The sequence below is a fragment of the Platichthys flesus genome, chromosome 14 (assembly GCF_949316205.1).
Source record: "Platichthys flesus chromosome 14, fPlaFle2.1, whole genome shotgun sequence".
In the NCBI taxonomy this organism is placed as follows: Eukaryota; Metazoa; Chordata; class Actinopteri; order Pleuronectiformes; family Pleuronectidae; genus Platichthys; species Platichthys flesus.
Window position 1 is genome coordinate 9,091,436 of NC_084958.1, and position 22,481 is coordinate 9,113,916.

General features: G+C 41.8%; 2 protein-coding genes across 2 annotated transcripts; both read left to right on the forward strand.

Annotated features, from left to right (window-relative positions):
- Positions 1–247: 247 nt before the first annotated feature.
- sgip1b (SH3GL interacting endocytic adaptor 1b) lies at positions 248–18,448 on the forward strand. Its single transcript, XM_062405315.1, has 23 exons — positions 248–630; positions 5,997–6,060; positions 6,458–6,497; positions 7,001–7,057; positions 7,382–7,439; positions 7,998–8,173; positions 8,679–8,690; positions 9,252–9,263; positions 9,622–9,646; positions 9,757–9,820; positions 10,173–10,243; positions 10,332–10,406; positions 10,497–10,565; positions 10,648–11,409; positions 12,860–12,981; positions 13,138–13,288; positions 13,801–13,912; positions 14,459–14,614; positions 14,792–14,924; positions 15,047–15,249; positions 15,518–15,582; positions 16,136–16,300; positions 16,390–18,448. The coding sequence occupies exons 1-23, from the start codon at positions 621–623 to the stop codon at positions 16,410–16,412; spliced, it is 2,625 nt and encodes an 874-aa protein (XP_062261299.1). The 5' UTR covers positions 248–620; the 3' UTR covers positions 16,413–18,448.
- A 1,757-nt stretch (positions 18,449–20,205) lies between these two features.
- LOC133968981 (dynein light chain Tctex-type 5-A-like) lies at positions 20,206–21,271 on the forward strand. Its single transcript, XM_062405270.1, has 4 exons — positions 20,206–20,318; positions 20,478–20,566; positions 20,779–20,903; positions 21,002–21,271. Exons 1-4 carry the CDS (start codon positions 20,206–20,208, stop codon positions 21,203–21,205), a joined length of 531 nt encoding a protein of 176 aa, XP_062261254.1. The 3' UTR covers positions 21,206–21,271.
- The last annotated feature ends 1,210 nt before the right edge of the window (positions 21,272–22,481 follow it).

Consider the following 22,481-nt stretch of genomic DNA (forward strand, 5'->3'; position numbering starts at 1 on the left):
GCATTTTGCGGTGGAGGCAACTCGAGGCGAGCAGAGAGGTGCTAAGGCATCAGGGGACAGCAGCCATGTGACCATGGTTACAGGGATTGGTTTAGTGCAGATGTGACATCAGCAAGCCTCCCACTCCCTCCCTCCCTCCTCTCTCTCCCAGTCTTTCTCTGCCTGTCTCTCTCTCTCTCTCTCGCTGCCTCTCTCTGATTTTTTTTTTCTCCTTCTGCCTTTCCTCAGCATCCCCCCTCTCGGAGATGGCGTGTGTCACTGCTGCTTCTCCCCGGTTGTCCGGGGCCTAACGCGCGCGCATAGGAAGACAGAGAGGACCCCGCTCCCCCCCACCCCTCCCCACCTTGCCTCTGATCTGCTGCATATTCCTCGGGTGTCTCTTTTTGCATCCCTGTCCTCCACCGCTGCCTCCCGTCTCAGCCCTCCTCCCACAACCACCTCCTGGTGCGGGGTGGCCGGGAGTCGGGCCCTTGTGGGTGGAGGGAATCAGCATCGCGCTTTGCTGGGGGAGCTGTGCGGAATTAGCCATGCCCTGCCGAGGCTTCCTCTGACCGGCTGCATTTCTCCGTCTTCTCTCCGCCTGCACACCGGAGGGCAACGTAGGATGAGAATCGGCCAACATGATGCAAGGTGAGTACTCGGTGCACTCCTGCTCCTCCTTTATGTCTCGTGATGTGTGCCCCGGCGTCCTCCCTCTGCCCTCTCACGTCCTGCTGGGCCATTAAAGCCACTGATGTGGGATGTGATCTGCTGTGGAACCACTAAGAGATGTGCACGAGCAGCGTGACAGTGTGTGGGACACATTTAGAGGACCTGTATTTGAGATGCAAGCAAAGGTGTGAGATGGGAGGGACATTTGCAGCCCTTGCTCGTGTTGTGTGTGTGTTTACACATGTGACTGTGCACATCTGTGTTTGCATGTGCAGATTACCCACATATCTTTAGTGGTGCTCAGGCTGTGTCATGTGCATGTGCATCTGAGCAGAGATCAGGTTTGTCCCGGAAGCTACATTCATTCAATCCTCTGCTGCTGCTGCTGTATAACAATATATAACAGGAATGATCATCCTTAAACATAGCACTGTTTGTGTTGCATGATGGTTGCCGTAGTTGACAGTAGTGGAATGCAGTTAAGTAAATTATAAACATTAGATAGAGGAGCTACATCATAGCTCTAACCCTGCATGACAGATGCTGGGCCTTTACCGTCCATTAATGCCAATGTAATGGAAGGTGGCTATTATTAGCTAAAGGCCTGCAGTCAGCCTGCCTTCAGATTGTACACAGATGTCACATGTTCACCACAGCCTTTGTTAGCATGCCTTGCTAATTACACAGTGAAGGCTGTCGGCTGTAGTTAGAGACATGACAACATTTTTATTTGTATATTATAGCAATACTCACCTTCATGCTGATGCAACTTGCAGGGTTATCTATATCATTAAATGCATAATCTCAGGAACATAGATTTATTGGCTGGTAGTACTTCATCATCAGGCACGACTGAAGTTAACTGTCTTGCACCACAGCAGCAGCTTACTTTGCAACATTAGATACAACAAATACATACATTTAACATCACATTACCTCCACAAGCTAGAATGCATTGCTCTGCTAAGGCCCAACAGTTTCAATCAGACTCAAGCTGCACCACATTGCACCCTCTCAGAGATATTACTCCAGAATCCAGGAATTATGCCCTGTGAATAATGAGAAGTGAGTCTTTCTTACACACCACCAAACAAATGTTCAGGGGTGAAAATAAAATAAATAAAAAGACAGTTAATGGCCCTTCAACATACTTTGATCTGGGATTACGTTCCATATCTACTTCTAGGCTTGACTGGTGCACACAGGGCTTCAGTCTAAGACCTAATATTCACTATCAAACATGATTAGAGTCAAAGACAATGTTATTGGCCAGTTTTGACTTCAATAAGTAAAGCATCAAAACAGCAAAGTGTCAGACCGGTTTACTTTCCTCTAGCCATCCTACTTTTTTTTTCATTTTGAGATAATTGATTCCATATATAAAATGAGCAACAAGTGAACAGTGGATCATCTGAGCATTAGCGACAGCCAAGTGGAGTTGATGGATATATCTCAGAAAAGGGCACAGTTATGTCTTAAACCACTGGAATACATTGTTAAAAGCGATCCATAGGTGGAGGTGATGTGTTGTTTGTTCATTTGACATCTACCAAAAGTTCAGTTGGTAGTTTTACAGTGACGTCAAGTTTCAAACCATCAAAATTAAAACTGAAAAAAAAGTCAATGCAGAAAATGACATAGTAAACCTGTATGTGGCACAAAGGTACTCGCATTTCTGAGTGTAGCTTTTAACCAGTAGCTGAAGGAAATAGTTTACAGGCAAAGTTATGACATGCCGAGTCTGGACATTGTTCAGAACTAGCTGGGCCCCGCTTAGCTTCCCCCTCTCTTCTGTATTCTTGATTTCATATCCCCAGTCTGTCGCTGGCAGCTGAGACATGGTGTTGTCAGTGGACAGCATTTCTGTGGCGGATGTAGTTTGTGTAAATAGTGACAGGAGCTGAATTTTCACACCTTGGCACAATTGTCACCTAGCGTGGACGACTGACAGGTTGTCTGCTTTAGGAATAAAAAAAATATATATTGTGGAATTATTGCTTCTTGAGGAATGACAGGTGCCACCGGCTCTAGAAGAGATCTTACATCAGCTAACAGGTTTTGTAGAGAGCTTTCAGCTGCACCCTCTGGTGAGGAAAACCACAAGAGGCAGCTGAAAGAAATCCAGTAAGTGGACCTTGAGAAAGGATTTTTTTTCACAGTTAAAGAGGTTGAATGTCATGAATAGGATTATGTTTTGAATCAGAATTGAAAGACAACGTTACTTAGGTCTGGAGTCAGTTTAAAGGTTTTATTAATTTTATCATGACTCTGCACCGGTCGCAGCCAATGGTTGTGCGTCCATCTGTCTATACCTACGTCTCATTCCTTTGAATGCCTTGAGGGAATTTCCTCCAATTTTGTACAAGTATTCACTTGGACTCAAGGATGAACTGAGTAGATTTTGGTGGACAAAGGTCACAGTGACCTCACAAAGCACATATTTTGCCTTGTGAAGGTGATATATCAGGAAGGTCACCAAGGGAATGTCTTCAAATTCATTACAAATTTTCACTTGGACCCAAAGATGAACTGATTAGATTTTGGTGCCTGGGGGGTCAAAGTTCAAGGTCACAGTGACCTCATGGTACTGTGAATGAGACATATTAGGATTGCCCTTGGGGAATTTCTTTACATCTGGTACAATTCATTTGGACTCACTGATACATTGATCTGATTTCAGTGGTCAAAGGTCAAAGGTCCTGGGGGCTTCAAAAAAAACGTTTTGTGCCTCTTGAATGTGAAACTCAACACTGCTTGAGGGAATTTCTTCAACTTTTGATCAGTTGTCACTTGTTTCAGTAGTCAAAGGTAAAGGTTACAGTGACCTTTATATGATCTGGAAGAATGTACGCAGAGAAATGATATTCACAGAAACTGCACAGGTTAGCGAAGCCATACTTTATTGATTTTATATTTCACTGATAGGAACAGAGCTCGTTAATGAACAGACAAAATACTGTAATGAGCCAAAGTGTCATCTGTTGTCCCTATCAGCAGTGGGCTACATACAAGGCAACCAGAAATAATACAAAATGTCCCATCTCCTGTAACTACAAATATCTATGGATAGTTCATGTTCATTATGCATATCATCCAAACATACTGTCTAACAAACCTATGATTTAACTACATCCAATGAAAAACTGCAGATAACAAATTATTAAAATGTACATTTTATTCAAAAACTAGTCATTGTATTAATAAAGCAATTCAGAATTATCTTTCCAAATTGTCTCTTTTCCCAGTGACTTCTGAAGAAGTCACATGTTACTTAGAAATCATTCTAAGTAACATGCATTTGTCTAACACTCTAATATATGCTTTTGAAATTGTATTTGAATAGATGAATGTTATTGTTATAGTGAAGAACGTTTTCAGTGAAAAATGGTTGCAGTGATGACATCATAAGCCATTTGTTGTGATGTTATCATCATGTTGTCATTAAATAACATAATAATCCTATCTCAGTAATACTTATTACATTGTAACCATCTTCCATCTGTGTAATGAGTTGTCAGGCTCTCTGGAAAACTTTATGAATGGGTTACAAATCAAAGTTTTCCTCTGATAAACCTGAACTGTTTTGCAGTTCAGTGCCGTCAGTGATCATATTAACTGTAACTGTGCTGCTTGTGATGCTTGTGTGTGTACATTATACATAAATATAAGCAGGATTGTTACTTATCAGAATTAAGATTCATTCTCTTTTTGTATACACACAAACCATGCAGGGTATACGCATGGCTCATTGTACAGAGCTGTCTCCACTGATGCAGGAATAATCTGTGCTATTGAGCAGCTCAGCGATCTACTAATACATCACAGGCTCTGACACGTCCTTTAGTACCCGGGAGAGATTCCTCTCAAGTGAATGAGTCACAGTGAACTGACTTCCCTTGTTATGGTTATTTTGATTTCAACACAAGCCTGTTGATTCACCAAATAAACATCTCTATATTTACTATGAAAACATTTAGGACTGGTCTCTATGTAGTGTAGTCAGAAATCATAAATAAGCTATCAACCCCAAAAAAGGTCTGTTTTGGTCAAACAATGACATCCATCTTAAAACACATCAAACTGATGAGGAGCTGAGCTGCCTCTGCAGAGCAATGTTCATCCAACCAACTGTCCATCACATGTGATTGCTCTGTTGCTCTTATATGGATGTGAGAAGCAACTGTGCTCGCTGCTCGTCTAAAACACTGTTATGTAAACCTGTCAGTTATCTGTTTGGGGCAAAACCTGCAGCACAGCAAATTCATGCAAAAAAAAAACATGAATAAATGGTGCTCAAATTGTTGGTTTGACCCGGGTCTTTCTGTTCGCGGTTCTACCAAAGACATGCAGACCGGGGTTAGGTTCATCTGCGACTCTTATTTGATGGTAGATGTGAATGGGAACATGAAGTGTTGTTTTTCCCTGTATGATGGCCCGGCCATAAAGGTGGAGAACTGTCCAGGCTGTATTCTGCCTTTCAACCCATGGTCCGCTGGGATTGACCCCATGCTCCCTTGCAACTCTCAGAGGATAGGCGGTTTAGATGATGGATGGATGGATGATCCTCAAATTATTTAATTTGCCATTAACAGAGTTACATGGTCGTCTTCTTTTTGATGTCTGCCATTTGACTGTATTATTGTTTGTGTACATGTTTAATTCAATACCTCAATAACCTAACCCAGATAAGTTGGGTCAACGCCTCACACATCTGGGAGCTCAGCTGGCTATAGTGTGTTTATGTAAACTTGAAATCCCTTTCAGACTTCATGGTGTGATTCATTTGATTGGTTAATTGTTTCTATGTCTAGTAATAGATTAACTGATTAATTGTGTCAGAAGTTTCTATTAATTTGACATTACAGCTCTGCACACACTGTGCTGTGTTATATTCCCCTCATTTGTCTGGATGTCAGTGCTGCAGGGGGGGTTGGCACCCAGTTTGGCTGACGGGCCGTGTAGCAGATCTCTCCCCACCCACCCTCGAATCTCGCTAATGAAGTGGACGGATTGATCCACCTTTGCTCGTGTTTTCTCTCCACTTTATATAGTCAGGGAGGGGACACTTAAGAGAATTGCTCAGTCTGCATTGCTTCATTTTACGTGGAGGCTCCTCTCAGCTGGCAGGATGTTTGTGTCCCAAACGGATGCATTTATTTATATCACCAAGCTGATTGCTCTATTTCCTGCTCAATGCTGCTGTTAGAGTGCATCATCGCCCTGTTACCTGTCTCCACTTTGCTTTCAGGTGCATTTAAAAGATGAGGCTGTGGGCTTATGCTCAGGCTTTAAACTATTCAAATAACTCTTGATGATATTTTTTTTGTTCCTCTCCCTCTCGATAGGACTGAAAAACCGAACCAGGAGAGTCCTGGGTCTAGGAAAGAAGGACAAAGACACAGACACAACGTGAGTTGGCTCTGAAAACACAATTAACATGAAAAGTATTAGCATCAAACGGCTTGGACATTCATCGTTCGTTAATGTAAATAAATAAGACTAGGTTTTCAACCAAATACTGAGCTCTGACTAAAATATGTCTTTAACAGAAAACTGTCAAGTACTGAAAAGTTGACATTGAATGTTTGGCCAGATGCGCTTATATTTTATATATTTTTTTCTCATTTGCTGATTTCTGATTTGATTCAGTAATTTATACAGCTGTTTGTGTTCAGATATTTAACATTTGAGACTCTTTTGAAACTGGTACTACAACTCAAGTATCATTTTGTACAATAATACAATAATAAGAAGTTCACGAAGTATAACGAAAACATTTCTCCCCCCTTCTTGTCACCTCAAACAGGAGCTCACCTGACAGAGAAGGGGCTGGAAGTGGAAAGAAGGTAAATGCATGGTCATTTTTAATATTCTTGAAGGATTTCTCTTCCTTCTATCTTTTATCCAGACATTCAAGAATGAAATGGGTTCTTCCTCGGGTCAGACCCCACCCCTCGGTTTAGTAGTTTCTTAGTTATCCTGTTGACTGACAGACAAACTAATAGCAATGAAAACATAACCCCCCCCCCCCTTGGCGAAGGTAATCACAGCTCAAATGCCTCATTGCACAGGAAAACTGCACAATCATCACACACATTTTTTAAAGTCAAGCTGTAAATTATAGAAAAAGTTTGGGTAATAATTCAGTTATTTACCCATTAGCTTTTAATTTCTCTTCTAAATTGGTTTGTTAACCAGTGATATTGCTTGATACTTGGAATAATTGCCAGAGCTCATGATTAACCAAATGAGACTCTTTTTTTTATTAAAGATTGTAATGTGTTTATACATTACCCCTTTACTTAAATGAAAGATTAAGTAAAATCTGTTGTTCCTATTTTGTTAATAGAAAAAGGCCAATGGGGCTCCCAATGGTTTCTATGGGGAGATTGACTGGGACAGATATGTGAGTATTATCCTCCTACTCGTTGTGTTTGCTCCCCTTCTTTCTGATGTCATACAGAGACTCTGCAGCTTTATGCATTAAATATATGTTGTGCTGATCAGTGTCATGTAACACTGGGTTTAAAATTACTGAGTAGACCAATGCGAATAGAGCAATAGCTGCATATTCTGTCAGTCAGCAGGAGCTTCAGCCAGGACGTTGAGTGTCTCAGGAAAGACATCTGTGAAATATGATCGACATTTAAATACAGAGCTGATCGAAGGAAGAGAGTTTAGCACTGCGTCTGTTAAATGTTTGTCTCTTTTCTCCTCCTCTCTGCCGCAGGCGACTCCTGATGTGGACGAGGAGGGATTCAGCCTCCGGCCCGGTGACGAGGGCGATGATATCCTTTCAGCGACGGGTAGAAGCAGTGGCAGGAGCAGAGTCGGGACAATTCTGCAAAACTATCGACCTATTTGGCTGACCGACTCATTGGTGGACTGCTCAGTATTAAATAGGCCAAATCAATGGTTCCTCCCTCTCTTGCCACGTTTCATGTGTGTCCCTGCAGTGGCGAAACCTTTTGTTATAGTTATATTTTGATTGACTTTTCAGTTATCCCTGAGCCACAGCTCTTATTAACAACTGTCCCACAGTTCACTGGTATCTTTCGCTCCCGCAGGTGTCAGCCGCTGTATATTTGAATTAGATTCACAGAGAGCTGGCGCTGTGACACTACCCCTGAGCAGGATGATTTATCCGAAGGTGTTGTTTAGCAGCAGATGGAGACACGGAGCAGATGTCTCACTCCTGAGCTGCAGCGTTGCTCTGCGCATGACTGAGACAAATTTCTATATTTTTAAAGGGTTTGTTAACTTTAAATGCTGCAAAAGATTGAATTAGCCTCCATCTCTCCTCTAACATTGAGTACCATTCTGTTTTGTCCTTGACGAGCGTTCACTTGCCTCCAAAGCAAAGCAATTTTTCTCCTCCAGCGATTCTGAGGACGATGACGAAAGCAGGAAAAAGTTCAAAATCAAGATCAAGCCACTGGTGTCGGACAGTGCCAAGTGTGTCCCTCCATCTATGGACGAGCTAAAAGCCTCAGTGGGCGGCCTGGCCCTCTCTCCGTCTCTGGTGAGCGCTGCTGCTCAGGGCACATAACACGTACACATAATGCAGCTTAGTGTCTTTTAGCCTTTTAACTGTGTATGGTGATGGACGATGTTTCTCCACTTCCTCCCACTATCCAGAAATATAAGCAAAACATCCTGGAGTGATGGTAGCAAGGTCCCAGCAATTCTCATGCTCGACCGACTGCATTTCAGTGTCAGCTCTCAATCATGATGTAAAATAACTAATGAGAAAAATGAGAGTGATAAGAACTATGTAAAATGCAAAACAGTAATTTGACATGTGCTTAGAATTTTAATTTTTTGTCCATGTCCCTTACATTAACGTGGAGGAGGGTGGATATGTGACCTATACTGCAAGCAGCTACCAGGGGACGATCACACCACTTTGGCTTGTCTTTAAGGGGTGTAGTCATGACCACCATCTTTGTGTACAGAATGTCTGGTATATCTTTAACTTTCTTTCCATGTTTGTCTTTTTTATGCCGGTTCTCCCCGTGGTCTCGTAGAAGAGAAGTCCGGTAAGCCTGTCACACGTCTTCATCGTTGTATCACCCCCGAGAGAGAGAGAGTGCATTGCATGAGCTCACTTAACAGAAATGCTCGATAAAGTATGTGCCCCCCCCCCATGATAATTCACTTACAAATGGCTTCCCCCTCTTTTTCCGCATGCCTTCACCTTCAGTGTTTGTGCCCTGAATTAAAAATCATGTCTTTTTTGTTGATTAATTTTTTTTTCTGTCTCGTGAAAGCTTTACTTGAACCTGTCTGGCAAAGCGTGTGTATAACATAATAGAGAGTTATCGTAACACAAACACACACATTAGCTCCCAACCTATTGATTTGCTCTAAGTGGAGCTCACATGCTGAGCAGGCCTGCTACTGCCAGTGTGCGGCCACACGTGTGCTGGTCTCATAAGACAACGCCGACAGTTGTCCTCATGATCTCCAGGGTGTCATTCAGGCTTGGCGGTGAAAGTACAGACGTGCGTTGTGTGCAGTTTAAGTTGGTGTCCACTTGACTGATTTGTCACTCACTCTCTGACCCAGGTCTGTTCTCTCTTCCTTTTTGCTGGTCTCAGAGACGCAGCCCGGTGAGTTCATCGCTCCATCTGCTGGCTGTTTGGAGGCAAGCAGCCCGAAATGCAGCTTTTCTGATCTCTGCTGCTTGACCTGTTCTGAACTGTGCAGCATTGAAAAAAGCATACACTAAAAACTCAGCTTAGACAATGTAGTGTTGGTTTTATGTATTTATCTAAGAAAATATAAGTTAAAATATCTTTTAGGACTGTATCCTACACTTTTGCTCATTGTTTTCTCACTTAAAAAACAATACATCACAGAGTAGAAGAATACAATATCTATAATATATAGAGTCTTACAATACACATATATGTACTCTTCATTATTTGTATGCTTACGTTGCCCTTTGTTTTGGATTGTGCTTTTCAGGGGCTGATAAAAAGAAATTTGTCCTGTAAGTACATCAGCGTTAACACTGCTCTCCCCCCCTTAGTTTTATGCATATTTGGTCAAATAAAGGAATAACAGAGCAACAGCTGAGTTTTTCTTTTTTCTTTCTCTTAGGTGAGGAGATTGCCAGACCTAGACGCTCCACCCCGACTCCAAGTCCTGCGCCTGAGATAACAAGGTCTGGGATTAGTGCACCTCTCACCAAACCAAAATCAAACAGGAAGTTGATAGTAATAATCCTTTTCAGGAAGAACTGACAATCATGATGAGGTTGTCAAACAATCAACACCATATGATATGCTATCTAATGACTTTCTATAAGATACAATAAAGAACTTACAGTTTAATTCTCACTTAAAAGGTGCTTTGGTTTTAATACGGAAATGGAAGACATGGCGTGTGCAGAAATATAGTTTTTTTTTATTACATTCACCACTAGGCTGAAGTAAAAAAACTAAACAAAACTTTCCTCTTGAGATAAACAAACAGAGCTACTTATTTATAATCTCCTTGTGTTTCTCCTTCTGCAGTGACAGGCTATCCCAGAACGTTCCCTCCTTCTTCGGGCCGCCTTCAGAGACCAAATATGCCAGATATGATGGTCCGTCCCTTGTCAATAGTAAATTACTATATTTTGTCATCAAATACAGCTACTGAGGGGATGCTGATTGTTTTTTTTGTCATCACAGTGGTTCCTGCTGATATGTGGGTAGAATCAAGACCACGGTCAGACTCTCCACTGGGCATAAGTTTCCCAACAGGAGGTCAGTTTAATTGTACAAGGAGCTATATCCATATATAGTTAAAAATGATGTCATCTATAATCTATAACTGACGTGTCATCCTTGTTGCAGCTCCTCCTCCTCTTCCTCCAAAAAACATTCCATCAAGAAGTCATTATGGTTATCCATCAGAATCAGCTGGTGAGTTCTGCTTCACTTGTCTATCGGCCAGAGAGTTAGATCCCATGAGTTTAGATCTAACGCTCCTTCACTCTAATTGCAGCTGATCTAACCAATGGGAGGGCAACTCGCAGTTCTGCCCCCATCTACCTGAACATCCTGTCCCCGGCCTCCTACCGAGGCTCCCCGGGCCCTGACATCGACGACGTGTTCGGCCCCGTCGACAGCCCTCAAACCAGTGAGGAAGCAATGTCACCCAGATGGGTTACCTTCCCTGATGACAGACCCCCGCCACCGGATGAACCCGCTCCCCCTCCACCGCCAGACTCTCCTGCCCCAGACACGCCCTCGTCCACCCCCTCCACGCCCTGCCTCTCACCCGGACCTCCGCCAGACGAGCCCCCGCCTTTACCCCCACCCTTTTCACCCGGGTCTCCTCCTCCTTTCACGCCACCGGAATCGCCCCCCTCCATTGTGCTCGGACCTCCTCCTCCAGATGAGCCGGCGCCTCCCCTGCCACCAGACTTCTCTCCCTCTAGATCGCCCCCCGTCTGCCTGGATGAGGAGGCGCTCGATGAAGAGGTGCTGCTGTTTGCAGCGTACTCATCCTCCCCTGCTCCAATCAGCCCTGTGCCCCCTCTGCCAGCCGAGCGGAGGTCTCCTCGAATAGGAGTCACTTCTCCCCTTGTGCTGGGGAGCACTGGAGGAAAAAGAACCCCAGAGGGTGCTTACCTGAGAGATGATATCCCAGACTTTGTGGGCTCGCCCAGAGAGCTGACGCCGAGCTTCAGGGGAACGCCGCCTCCTCTCCCTCCAACCACCTACAGGTCTATCATGTCTTCCCCCGGGCCGTACTCAGGCAGCGGTAAGTACTGTCAGCTATCTGATTATACTGAATATGAACTTAGTGAACAAAGCCAAGCTAAAGTGTCTTGTTTGTTTTGAAAAGATGAGAGTGCTGCTCCAATCAGTGAAACCAGACAATCTCATAGAGCTGCCGAGATGTATTTCAACTTTGTGATCTGTTCACATTTTGTCTGTAGTTTAAATGTGATCTGATCGAACTACAGAACTTCATCATGTTATGAGCATCAGTGACTTTTTATCCTTGCTTTTAGTTTCTCAGCAACACTGATAAGAAGTATTAATCTTACCCGTTGTTATTATGTATGACTCGTTCTTGAAAGCAGTTTGATATCCTGCACAGTCTAAATTAAATTATAATATTATATAGGCAACCACCTTGGTTTGACTCTGGATAGTTACATATTATCATTAGGTGGTGCCCCTTTCGAAGTAAGAGTTCTTTGTTAATGTAACCATGCTAAGTGATTTATTACATTACAAAATTACGTTATCTTCCTTGCAGGTGTATGTGTTAGTGCAAATGTCTGCGGACTTTCTCCGCCTGAACCTCTGGTATAAAGTCGGCAGAAAGTCGTCAATGTGAAAACACAGGAGGGGATCCCCCGGTGAATTCACTGTGAGCGACTGGGGAGTGAATGACACTTCTAACATGCGACAGACACAAAAATATATATATATATATATATATATATATATACATATATATATCAGAGAGAAAATGCAGTGACACATACGTATAAGACACGGATGAAGATGTCATGGGTGTTTGTGGTAGAATCCTGCAGAGAATCTGTTGCCATTGTGAACGGGTCTGAGCAGAGACCTGCGTTGGGCATGTGGGAAAGAAAAACTGCCCAACCAATTCTTCGGAGATCCTCAGCAGGACATGAAAACAGCTTTACTGGCATCTGGTGGTTTGATAATTACACAACAGCCTCAGTATTACAAATATGAATATCTCCTTTATCTAATTCCAGATCTCTTTTTTATTTACTACAATCCAATTTAATGTCTCTTTTCCACAGGATACAATATTTCCTTTTACATATTCCAGGGGGGAATACTGACAAAGTAGCTTCTGAACAAAACGAAAACATTGCTGATTACATACCAGAGCTTTATTAAGTAATTTTCTGTGACCATCTAATCTTAACGTTACAATGTCAAGTATGTTGTATTCATCAATTGGGCTCATCTCACCTCAGACTTTTGTATGAATCAGATTCACAACCATAACAGAACCCGAGAGCTCAGTCTGCTCTTGATACGTGTTAGTGGTGATTATCAACCTTTTAAAAAGCATAGAGGAGGGGGAAATATAATCAACAGTGTACCAGACAAACAAAGGGAAAATGACATGAGCTGAGGCGTTGGAGCTCATGTTAAATAAAACCCTCTCATTGTGATCTGAAGCCAGTGCTAACCACAAACACTGGTGTGTGCCACAGGCCCCTCGTCTCCAGCTCGTCCTGCCACGCCCCAGTCCCGAGGCAGCCCAGTTCCGCCGCCTCCTCCCCCCCGACCGTCCTCGAGACCGAAGCTGCCCCCTGGGAAGCCAATCACAGACCTGGTACAAATTAAGTGTCCTTTCATTTCTCTGTCTCCTTTTGCTGTTGTGTCCTTTGACCCGACATCTCATCTGTGATGTTTAAATGAAACAGGTTAATTCATTCTGTATGAGTCTTCCTTGAGACAGCAGATTCTCAGTATGTCTTTCGGTCTCCAGACTCGACCCTTCAGTCCGCCGGTTTCGGGCAGCCCCCCTCCTTTCGCGCCCCTGGCCCGGTCAGAGAGCTCTTCCTCCATCTCCTCCATTACCTCACAGAGTGCAGCATCCACGCCGACGTTAGGAAGGGACCTTAACATCTCCACCACAGGTATCACTTTTCCTTAGTGTAGCGTCTCCTTTGTGTCAGTCCATGTTGTCAGTCGCTCATCATTGTGTCCTTGCCTCACGGTCTTGTCCCTCTCCATGATTCTCTCCTCCTCATGTCTCTTCTCTCTCAGAGGCCTCACAGCCTCTGGTATGGTTTGACCATGGCAGGTTTTATTTAGCTTTTGAAGGTGAGTTGAGCCACGATGCTCCGGTAGTCCCATCTGTGCATGTACTGAAATCACCTGCCGTATTTCGACCTGCCGTCTTGCTCATGTTCACTGAGCCCAAATATTGCTTCCCACCACCCGTGTCTTGCTCACTCACATAGAATACAGATTCAATATGGAGGGTTTAGTTCTGCTTTTAACTATGTGCTTGTTTGTTTATACTCCCCTTTTGTCTGTGTGTGACCCTTGGCTAAACGTTTGTGCAAATATGGAACAACCCAAAGGAAGATATGTGGTTTACGTTTTGATTTAATTTTTAAAAGAACCGTTTGTGTGTTTTCTTCAGGATGCTCCAGAGGACCCAGTCCACTCACCATGGGACCCCAGGACACGCTGCCAGTTGCTGCTGCCTTCACAGAAACCATCAATGCCTACTTTAAAGGCGCTGATCCCAGCAAGTAAGCCTGGATTTCCTTTTTTCTTACAGTGTGACATTACCAATTGTTTTGAGCGTTTTCTGGAAGCTGGTGAAGGGGAAACTCAGGCAGCAGCTGGTGTCTTATGCAGAAGAGCTTAATGTAGACTTGATGCATCAAGGAGACCAGAAGGTTGAACAACATACAAGATACTGTTGGTTGGTCCTTTATCTATAACCTGACTTTGGGATATTCTAAGAGAGAGAAGGGAGTGTGTGTTGAATGAAACAGGCCCCCCTCTCCCAATGGTGAAAAAAAAGTATACACAGTGTATACATAATATAAAGTGGCATATACAGTAATGTGTTAGAAGGGTCAAAAATTCCTCAACACCAATGCACGAGCCAATTTATACAGTTTACAATGCTGTCATAGGTAGAAAGGTCTTGCATTTGTTTCATTATATAGATATATAAGATTTCAAAAAGTTTAGAAGGGACTTACAGTTTGTTCTCTACCTTTTGATCCCCTGTGTATTATTGTTCAGTGCAATGTCTGAGTTCAGCCTTATCTCTCCCACTGGTCCAGATGTGTTGTGAAGATCACAGGGGAGATGGTGCTCTCTTTCCCTGCGGGCATCACCCGGCATTTTTCAAGCCACCCGACTCAGCCCATCCTCACCTTTAGCATCAGCAGCTACAACAGACTGGAGCAGGTCCTCCCCAATCCACAGCTGCTCTGCTGGTAGGAACAAACATCGCGAAACCGTATTCAACCACACAGAAATCTAAGTTTTCGTTGTTTAAAGAACTGGAAAAAAGAAGAGTTACTGGCCTTTATTTTATAATGAATAATGCATAGTATAGAGCCAGTATCTAACTAGTGATTGTCTGAATCAAACACATTTTTCTCATCCTGTAGTGATACCACGACAGAGAGTGTTGACACCAAGGAGTTCTGGGTAAATATGCCAAACTTGATGAGCCATCTGAAAAAAGTGGCCGAACAGAAGCCTCAGGCCACTTACTACAACGTGGACATGATCAAATATCAGGTATCTGTCTATCTACTCCTTCTATTTGTTGTATTTATCCATCCAGCCCCTTGAATCGTCCTCTGTAAATTCTCCTTGCCATCCATCCGTCTATCTTGCTGTCCTGTGTTTCTGTGTCTCAGGTGTCTGCAGATGGGATCCAGTCCACTCCTCTGAATTTGGCATTGAGTTGGCGAGGCGACGGCACCAACACAGACCTTAGAATAGACTACAAATACAACAATGAGGCCTTGGCTGCTCCTGTGCCACTACACAACCTTCACTTTCTGGTACCTGTGGATGGAGGCACAGCCAAACTCCAGGCCATGATCCCACCTGCCATCTGGTGAGGGTCGCTTATATTTGTGATTTTAATTAAACAAGGAAAGGAGATGAATACGCTGCCTAGTCCTCCTTCATTTCCTGCAGTGAAGTTTTTGTTGTTATATTGTGTATTTTGCATCCTTATTACTGTGCAATATACTTAGCTTAGGTCTGGTTTAAAACCTATTTTGTTTTTCTCTATAAGCATGATATTGGACCCAATTTCTCTTTGTGTAAATGAATTTCAGACTATTTTTCTTCTGAAACTGAACACCTATTTTCTCCTATAGGAATCCAGAGCAGCAGACGATACAGTGGAAGATTCCCAGCCTCTCTCATAGATCTGACAATGGAGGTGGGTGTCTGTATATGTCACTGAATACAAAAGCTGGAAAAAAAGCTCCCACACACTATCAAACTTGTAATGAGTGATTTTTCTGCTAATGCTCAGTATGACAGCTAAAATATAAATTGCAGTCTGAAGCTTTTTGTTCTAGGTTTATTAGTTTGTGAGAGTCTTCTCCCCTCAGTTGGTCAAGATCCTGAGTCACCACTTGTCGCTCATCTCGACAAGCTGCACAATTTGAAACACCCTCCATTCATGTTTTCATAGAATAATGAATATATTAAAGCATATGCTTTTATTCTACAAAATGTAGTTGTTTTTTTTTTACATTAAACTGTAATGATAAGATCTGCTTTAGAATGACTGTTATTGAATATCTTTGATGGAGTCAAAGTCTGTGTGGAAATGGGTTTGTGGTCAGGGAAGGAGAAAACACATAACACAGACTGCATCAAGTTCTTTATGACCCATTTGCTACTAAAGTTATTATGCTGGTGCGTAACAACTCGAAAAGGTAGGTGATCACAAAGTAGCACTTTCATCTCAGCTCTTTTTCCTGCAGGAGTAGGGGCTCTCCTGGGCCGGTTCCAGATGAGAGAGGGTCACTGTAAACCGTCCCAGCTGGCGGTGCAGTTTACCAGTGAAGGCAGCACTCTGTCAGGGTGCGACATCCAGCTGGTGGGCACTGGTTACCGGCTATCACTGGTCAAGAAGAGATTTGCTGCAGGTCAGTCGGAGAATCAGAAATGTGTGTGTGACCTTCACTTTTTTATTTGAGTGACTTTGATTCCTGACTTGTTTAATTTCTCTCCACAGGGAAATATTTGGCAGATAATTAGTGGACCTGTTTGTGAAGGGATCCAAGAGAATCAATGGCTTTTGACTGTGACGACAATGGACCCATCTCATGTTTAGTGTGTTTCAAACGTTATCCTTAGCAGCCATTGGAATGAACGGTTGAGATTAAACAGACCACAACACAGGTACACGATATTTGACCTTATGACATCATATTCAGTAGACCAACTGCTGCTGAGTTTATGCAAGTAAACACAAATCCTTAGTTCTGGGTTCGTGGAAATCTTCAAGGGTTTCACAGAGTTCAGTACAGAGAAAACATGATTTGTTATTGTTGACATAATTGTGGATTCATGCAGTGATCCAGCCTTATTCATTTCAATTCCTTTTGTCTAACTGGTTGTCATTGCAAAATGCACTGTAACAGATAATGTGAATAGATTATATAATATAAAAACAATCTTAAACAAGGTGGAAAAGAATGGAAATGTAAAAAAAAAAAAAAGTAGTATAAGATTACTTTGCAGTTATATTTCAATAAGTTATAGGTTACATCGTAATATCTGATTTACACTGCCACCCTAATCACCGTTTGTGAAAAATCTTTAGTCGTCCAAACAGAGATTTTGTTTCTGTCGAGATGAGCATCTGAAATGTCACAGCCCATCCAGCAGTCGTACAGTTAGAGGTGATTGGTGTCATCACAGTTCAGAATGACCTGCAGTACATGTTACCTTTTGAAAGGGAATTTTATGTGGACATCTTGAGCACTGAAAAAAACATTGTTTGCAAGTACATCATTGATATTTGTAAATAAATTGTCATCAAAAAAGAATAATTTGAATTAAGCATCTGTGCTCCATAAAGCTCCTTGCTTGCTACTGAATCAATAATAACCTGTTTGACTCTTTTCTCAAATTTAATTTCAAGCTTTTAAATTCAACTTTAAAATTCGAAAAAGACAACGTTAGCTGGTGAACATAGTGGAACATCTGCTAAAATTAGATTTGTGGATATTTCCATCAGGAGCTGGAGATCAATTACAGAGTGAATATCAGGCTCCAAATTATGCTAATGTTGCTGCGTAGTTCATCAACAAACAATCTAAAAGGTTACAAAATGTCAGTGTTGAGTTCATACAAACAAATTCATTCATGGAGCATATTTACCTGTTTGGCTAAAATTCTATTCTTTCTTCGACAATTTCTGTACAAAATGTAATCCATGTGCCTGAAAACATTTTTCCCGTGCTCAGGATGGAAGTACATATATGTCATACTCTATGGCATATAAACACACTCATAGGTGTCATTTTACCATGAACAGGGCCGATGGTGGCAGTAAATCAGTTGCAGCAGTTGGACCTGCTGAAGAACGAAAGCGTTTCCACTGTGGGCAAGTGCAATGCTGAGATACATTGAAAATGTCCCCTATCACAGGACTGTAGTGTTTTGGTGGTGTGAGTGATTGGTCAGATTTAAAAAAAATAAACTGATATGATGAGTAAAGTGAGCTGCTACTTGGAACAGTTTGGGCTAATCATTCTGTCAATGCTGCAGAATTTTAACAATGTGAAAGGGCCTTAAGATGTTCGTTACACACAGAGCCGGGTGTGAGTGCCATACAGTGGAGATAAGGAGCTTTAGGTTTCAGGAGGAAATGCAGAGGGACCTGGACTGACGATTGTAGGACTAACCTTTAATGCTGCTTAAAAACTTGCCCAGTTCCTTTTGACTGTGATCTTTGCCAGAGTTTTTTTCGACGAGGATCACTGGGGACACCTCAGAGTAATGAAAAGAAATGTCTATCGAGGAGGTAGCACTACTGGTGTCCCTGATTTCATTTCTTCCTTTTCCACCATGTTGAATAAATGTTTTATCATTATTTTCTAATAGCAATATTTAAAAAAACTTAAGTGTAAAAAGTGTACATAAAAAAAAGAAGCTATGTTTCAAATATTTCTCTGGGCATATAGATGTGTCTGTGGTTGTCTCTTGGTTAATTGATGTCAGCACCCATAATGCATTAGGTTCTGTGTAACCCCACCACCACTTTTCTGCATCTATTGTTTCTACATGTGGGTTTCTTGTACAAAGAAGTGTTACTGTGGACGAATAACTCCAAATGGTGCCGCATGAAATCTGCATTTGTCCATCACCAGTCTTTATTAATGCAATACCAGTTCCTCCATTTCAACAAGGTCATTGTACGTGTTATTGTGTAATTGTGCAGTGAGAGGAGACGTTTTGCCTTCACATGAAACTCCACTCCCTGTTCAGAAGATCATTGTCAATACATTTGGCATGTGTCCATTGATATTCCCATTCCATGCATCTAAATATAGGTGTTTGACATTCTCCTGTGTTGGACTTGCAAGAAAAAGAAAAAAAACTTAAATTTCCTTCATCAAAACAATCCACGGCTTCACGTCATGCATACACAAACACACACACAAGTTGGTATGTTGTGTTTGAACATCACATTTTACAGAATGTTTCGATGTGTTGACTCACAGTTTGGGCTTGAGTGTCACATTTGATTGGTTCAGGAAAAAGGAAGCAACCTTGTTATTTGCAGTTAGTTTAGAGCAATGTTTCAACATGTGTTTCTGTTGACAATGCTTTTGTTCTTTTGCCTTATTTATGTCCTCCTGTATTGGAGGATTTGCTCTGAGTTTATTTTTTTCTACAAGTCTTTTTTTGCTGTATTCCTTTCACTGCGGTAGACACAGAATATGCAAACATTTCATGTAAATTTCCCATCCAAAGATTTTGAAAATAAATATATGAAAAATCAATATAATGTAATACCTGTTTTACTTGGTAATAAAGAAGAGGAAATGTGAGACATGTATCTCCTTCTCATTTGTTCAAAGACTCATTATACTTGTCATAGTCATTATACAGGAAATTCTATAAAGTAAAAGTTGCCTTTAATCCATCAATTCCTTAATCGATTAATACTTTAACCCCTTTCAAAAGTCGCTTTAATTACATTAATATAGACTTTGATGGCGGTAATATCAGAGACATCTTGACGTCTTTGGTAGGTCATAAAGGAAAACAGCTAACGAAGAAGAGGAAGAAGACATAGTAGGTGGACGTATAGTCGGATCAGAGACTTTATATTTGCTACGTTATTTCAGGTAAGAATTGGGACAACTTTATCAGGAAGGTACATGGTGGAAAATGGTACTCCTCAGGGCAGTGTCATAGGTCCAATATTGTTTTCCATTATGACAATTCATGTTGTATAAAATGGTTAGTAAGATAGGGTTTCAATTTCTCAGTGTAAAAAACATGATTTTTAGATGACCCTCAATGATTTTGAAGTTGATCTGTGAAAACCTGTAGGAGGAGTTCAATAAATAACACAACTTGTAAAATGGGCAAAATGGCCACTAAATCCAGAACGGCAGACTTCTTGTTGGGTTAATCCAATTAGTGGCACAAACTTTATTTTCCATCCGGTCATGCCACACATATGTTCCAAATTTTGTGAAGATCGGTTAAACCAGATGGAATTGGTGTCAGTAATGTGATTCTTTCGCCTGTCAAGCAATAGGCCCGTCGCACTGACAGTGCTCGGGCCCTAATGAAAACGCTGAGTATGTACAGTGTATACACCTTTCACTGTAGTGGTTTCTATAAACATGTTATAAAGTAAAGTAAGGAAAAGTGCAGTGCGCAAACCAGTAGAAAACCCCTTTGTACATAAATATAAGGAAATATTGGGATGTGCAGATTACATCCTTTGTACTACTGTATGTTTTAATGTTAACTGAGCTACCGTCCATGATTTGAGCCTGTTTATTATCCTGTGAAGAACAGCCACATGTCTAAGCTGCAGAAAGACAAACCTCAGAAACGAGAGAAGAAGACGGTGAAGGTTCCAACAGAGGCGACTCATGGAGTCAAAGGCAAGGAAACCACTGGGAAGACTAAGGAGTGAGTAAACTTCACTAAATAAACCTAGTCTGTGACTGATATCGACCATGTAAGTTTGAAACAGCCTTTTTTCTATTATCACTCCTTTAGGTCACTCAACCAGATGATGTAAACACCTCATTTTTCCGTTCCTTTATTCACCCTGATCCTGTCTTTCAGAGTCGTGGATATTGAGTCACCCAGCGGTGAAGTAGGACACCATGACGACGCTCGTACGGTGGGGAAAATGGAGAACACCTACCAGACGGGTGAGATAACGTTCACCTCAACACTGCAACCCAACACCACCATCACTAACTAAAAACAGAAATACAATAGTGACTGTTTCTTGGAGTTTTGTGCTCAATCTATTTAAGCTTTTCATTCAGTCCTTCTCTTTCTTCATATTTTCACTAACCTAAGCTATCACAGCAGAAGTCAAATGTGTTTGTCTTTGTGTTGTGTGTTTTCTGCACCACAGGCCCTTACAAACGCTTCCCTGTCGGTGCTGTCACAGACATACTGAAGGACGTACTCACCACTTACCTCCAAGAAGAGAAATATGAAGTGGAGTGGTCCCAAAAAATGACCAAAACAATATGTGAGGTAAATTAAACTGAAAAAGCTTGTTCCTGCGGCTCCTTTTGGATACCTGTGAATTGTTCTGCTCTATCCAGCCTCATTCTTCTCTTTGGCTCTCTCAGGTGACACGAGCCCGTGTGAAGGATCTCATGATTCCCAGATATAAGGTGGTCGTCCTGCTCCACATCGGCCAGCTCACTGGTCAGAGCATGCAAATCAGCAGCCGCTGTCTGTGGGATAAATCCAACGACACATTCGCCGCCTACTCTTTCAAGAACAGCTCTCTGTTTGGAATGGCAACTGTCTTTGGTGTTTACTTTGAATGAATCCCTGAATCCCCTGAATTGTCATGATTCAGACATGTTTTAAACTTAATTTCAATGGCGGGTATGACGGCTAGATTGTGACCTATTGTGGATGTTCCCCTCTAGCAGAGCATAGAGAGGTCAGTCCGTCGACAGCCTAGTTGACAGCACACTGTATGAATAGATATCAAGGTTTGTCTAGCAAAAGTCAAGGCTTTTATTTTGTAGGTCGGTTAAATTTGGTGGTTTTAACACCAAAGTTCTTAAGGTAGACGCTGTGTACTGACCGTCCGGCAAAGTGTCGTCTCCTCCCATTAGTCTTCTCCACCTGGATCCTCCGCACGTGTAGGTCACTGCTCGCAGGAAGGCTCGACCACACAGCCTCAGTGTGTTCGCATCATGCTGTGTCTGTGCCTGGGCTGCACAGGACACAGACAGCAGCCTCGCTGCCAGGAGTAAGGAGCTCATGGAGCTAAAAGAAGATACTGAACCAAGATCTTATTTGCAATTAGTTGAGAGCCATGCTTCAGCATGTTTCTGTTGACAACGCTTTTGTTCTTTTGCCTTATTTATGATAATTATATAAATCCTAGGGTATTGGAGGATTTACCTTAAATTAAAAAAAATCTACAACTCTTTTTGCTGTATTCCTTTCACTGCGGTAGACACAGAATATGCAAACATTTCGTGTGAATTTCCCATCCAAAGATTTTGAAAATACGTAAATGAAAATAAATAAAAAAGTTAATAAAAAAGAGGAAATGTGAGACATGTATCTTCCTCTCATTTGTTCAAAGACGTAGAGGTAGACTCATTATACATGCCATATTTATTATACAGGAATGTCTATAAAGTAGAAGTCCTCCAGAATAATTGACGAATATATATACTTCACTTCACTACTGTGTGTTGTGATTATATATAAATATATCCCGGTTAAGGATACGACTCTCTGAACTTTATAAATAGATGGAATCATGACTGATGTTATAGTAAAATAACATGTAATGGAATAACTGAGCATGTGTCGGTCACACCAGGAAAACAGTGATATGATGTCCAAGCTCTAGGAAAAAACAAAGCAGAGTTAGTTGAGTAAACCTGTGTAAAGTTAATTTTTTTAAATTGAGCTCAATAACAGAGCTGAAAATAATAATACTTCAAATAGTTGACTGAAAACAATGCATCTTATTGCATAATCAATTGATGGTTTGATAAGACAGAAAGCAGTCAGGAGCTCTGGTCTAAATGGTGGGCAGTCTCTCTTAAAGGAGACATGGCGATAGTGTTGACTTTA

Excerpts from the sequence above, each read along its gene's own strand:
- sgip1b (XM_062405315.1), top strand. Across the intron at positions 14,925-15,046 it reads TGGACATGATCAAATATCAG|GTGTCTGCAGATGGGATCCA; the intron begins GTATCTGTCTAT and ends TCTGTGTCTCAG. Across the intron at positions 15,583-16,135 it reads TCATAGATCTGACAATGGAG|GAGTAGGGGCTCTCCTGGGC; the intron begins GTGGGTGTCTGT and ends TTTTTCCTGCAG.
- LOC133968981 (XM_062405270.1), top strand. The coding sequence starts at position 20,206 with ATGTCTAAGCTGCAGAAAGACAAACCTCAGAAACGAGAGAAGAAGACG. Across the intron at positions 20,319-20,477 it reads ACCACTGGGAAGACTAAGGA|AGTCGTGGATATTGAGTCAC; the intron begins GTGAGTAAACTT and ends CCTGTCTTTCAG. Across the intron at positions 20,904-21,001 it reads TGACCAAAACAATATGTGAG|GTGACACGAGCCCGTGTGAA; the intron begins GTAAATTAAACT and ends TGGCTCTCTCAG.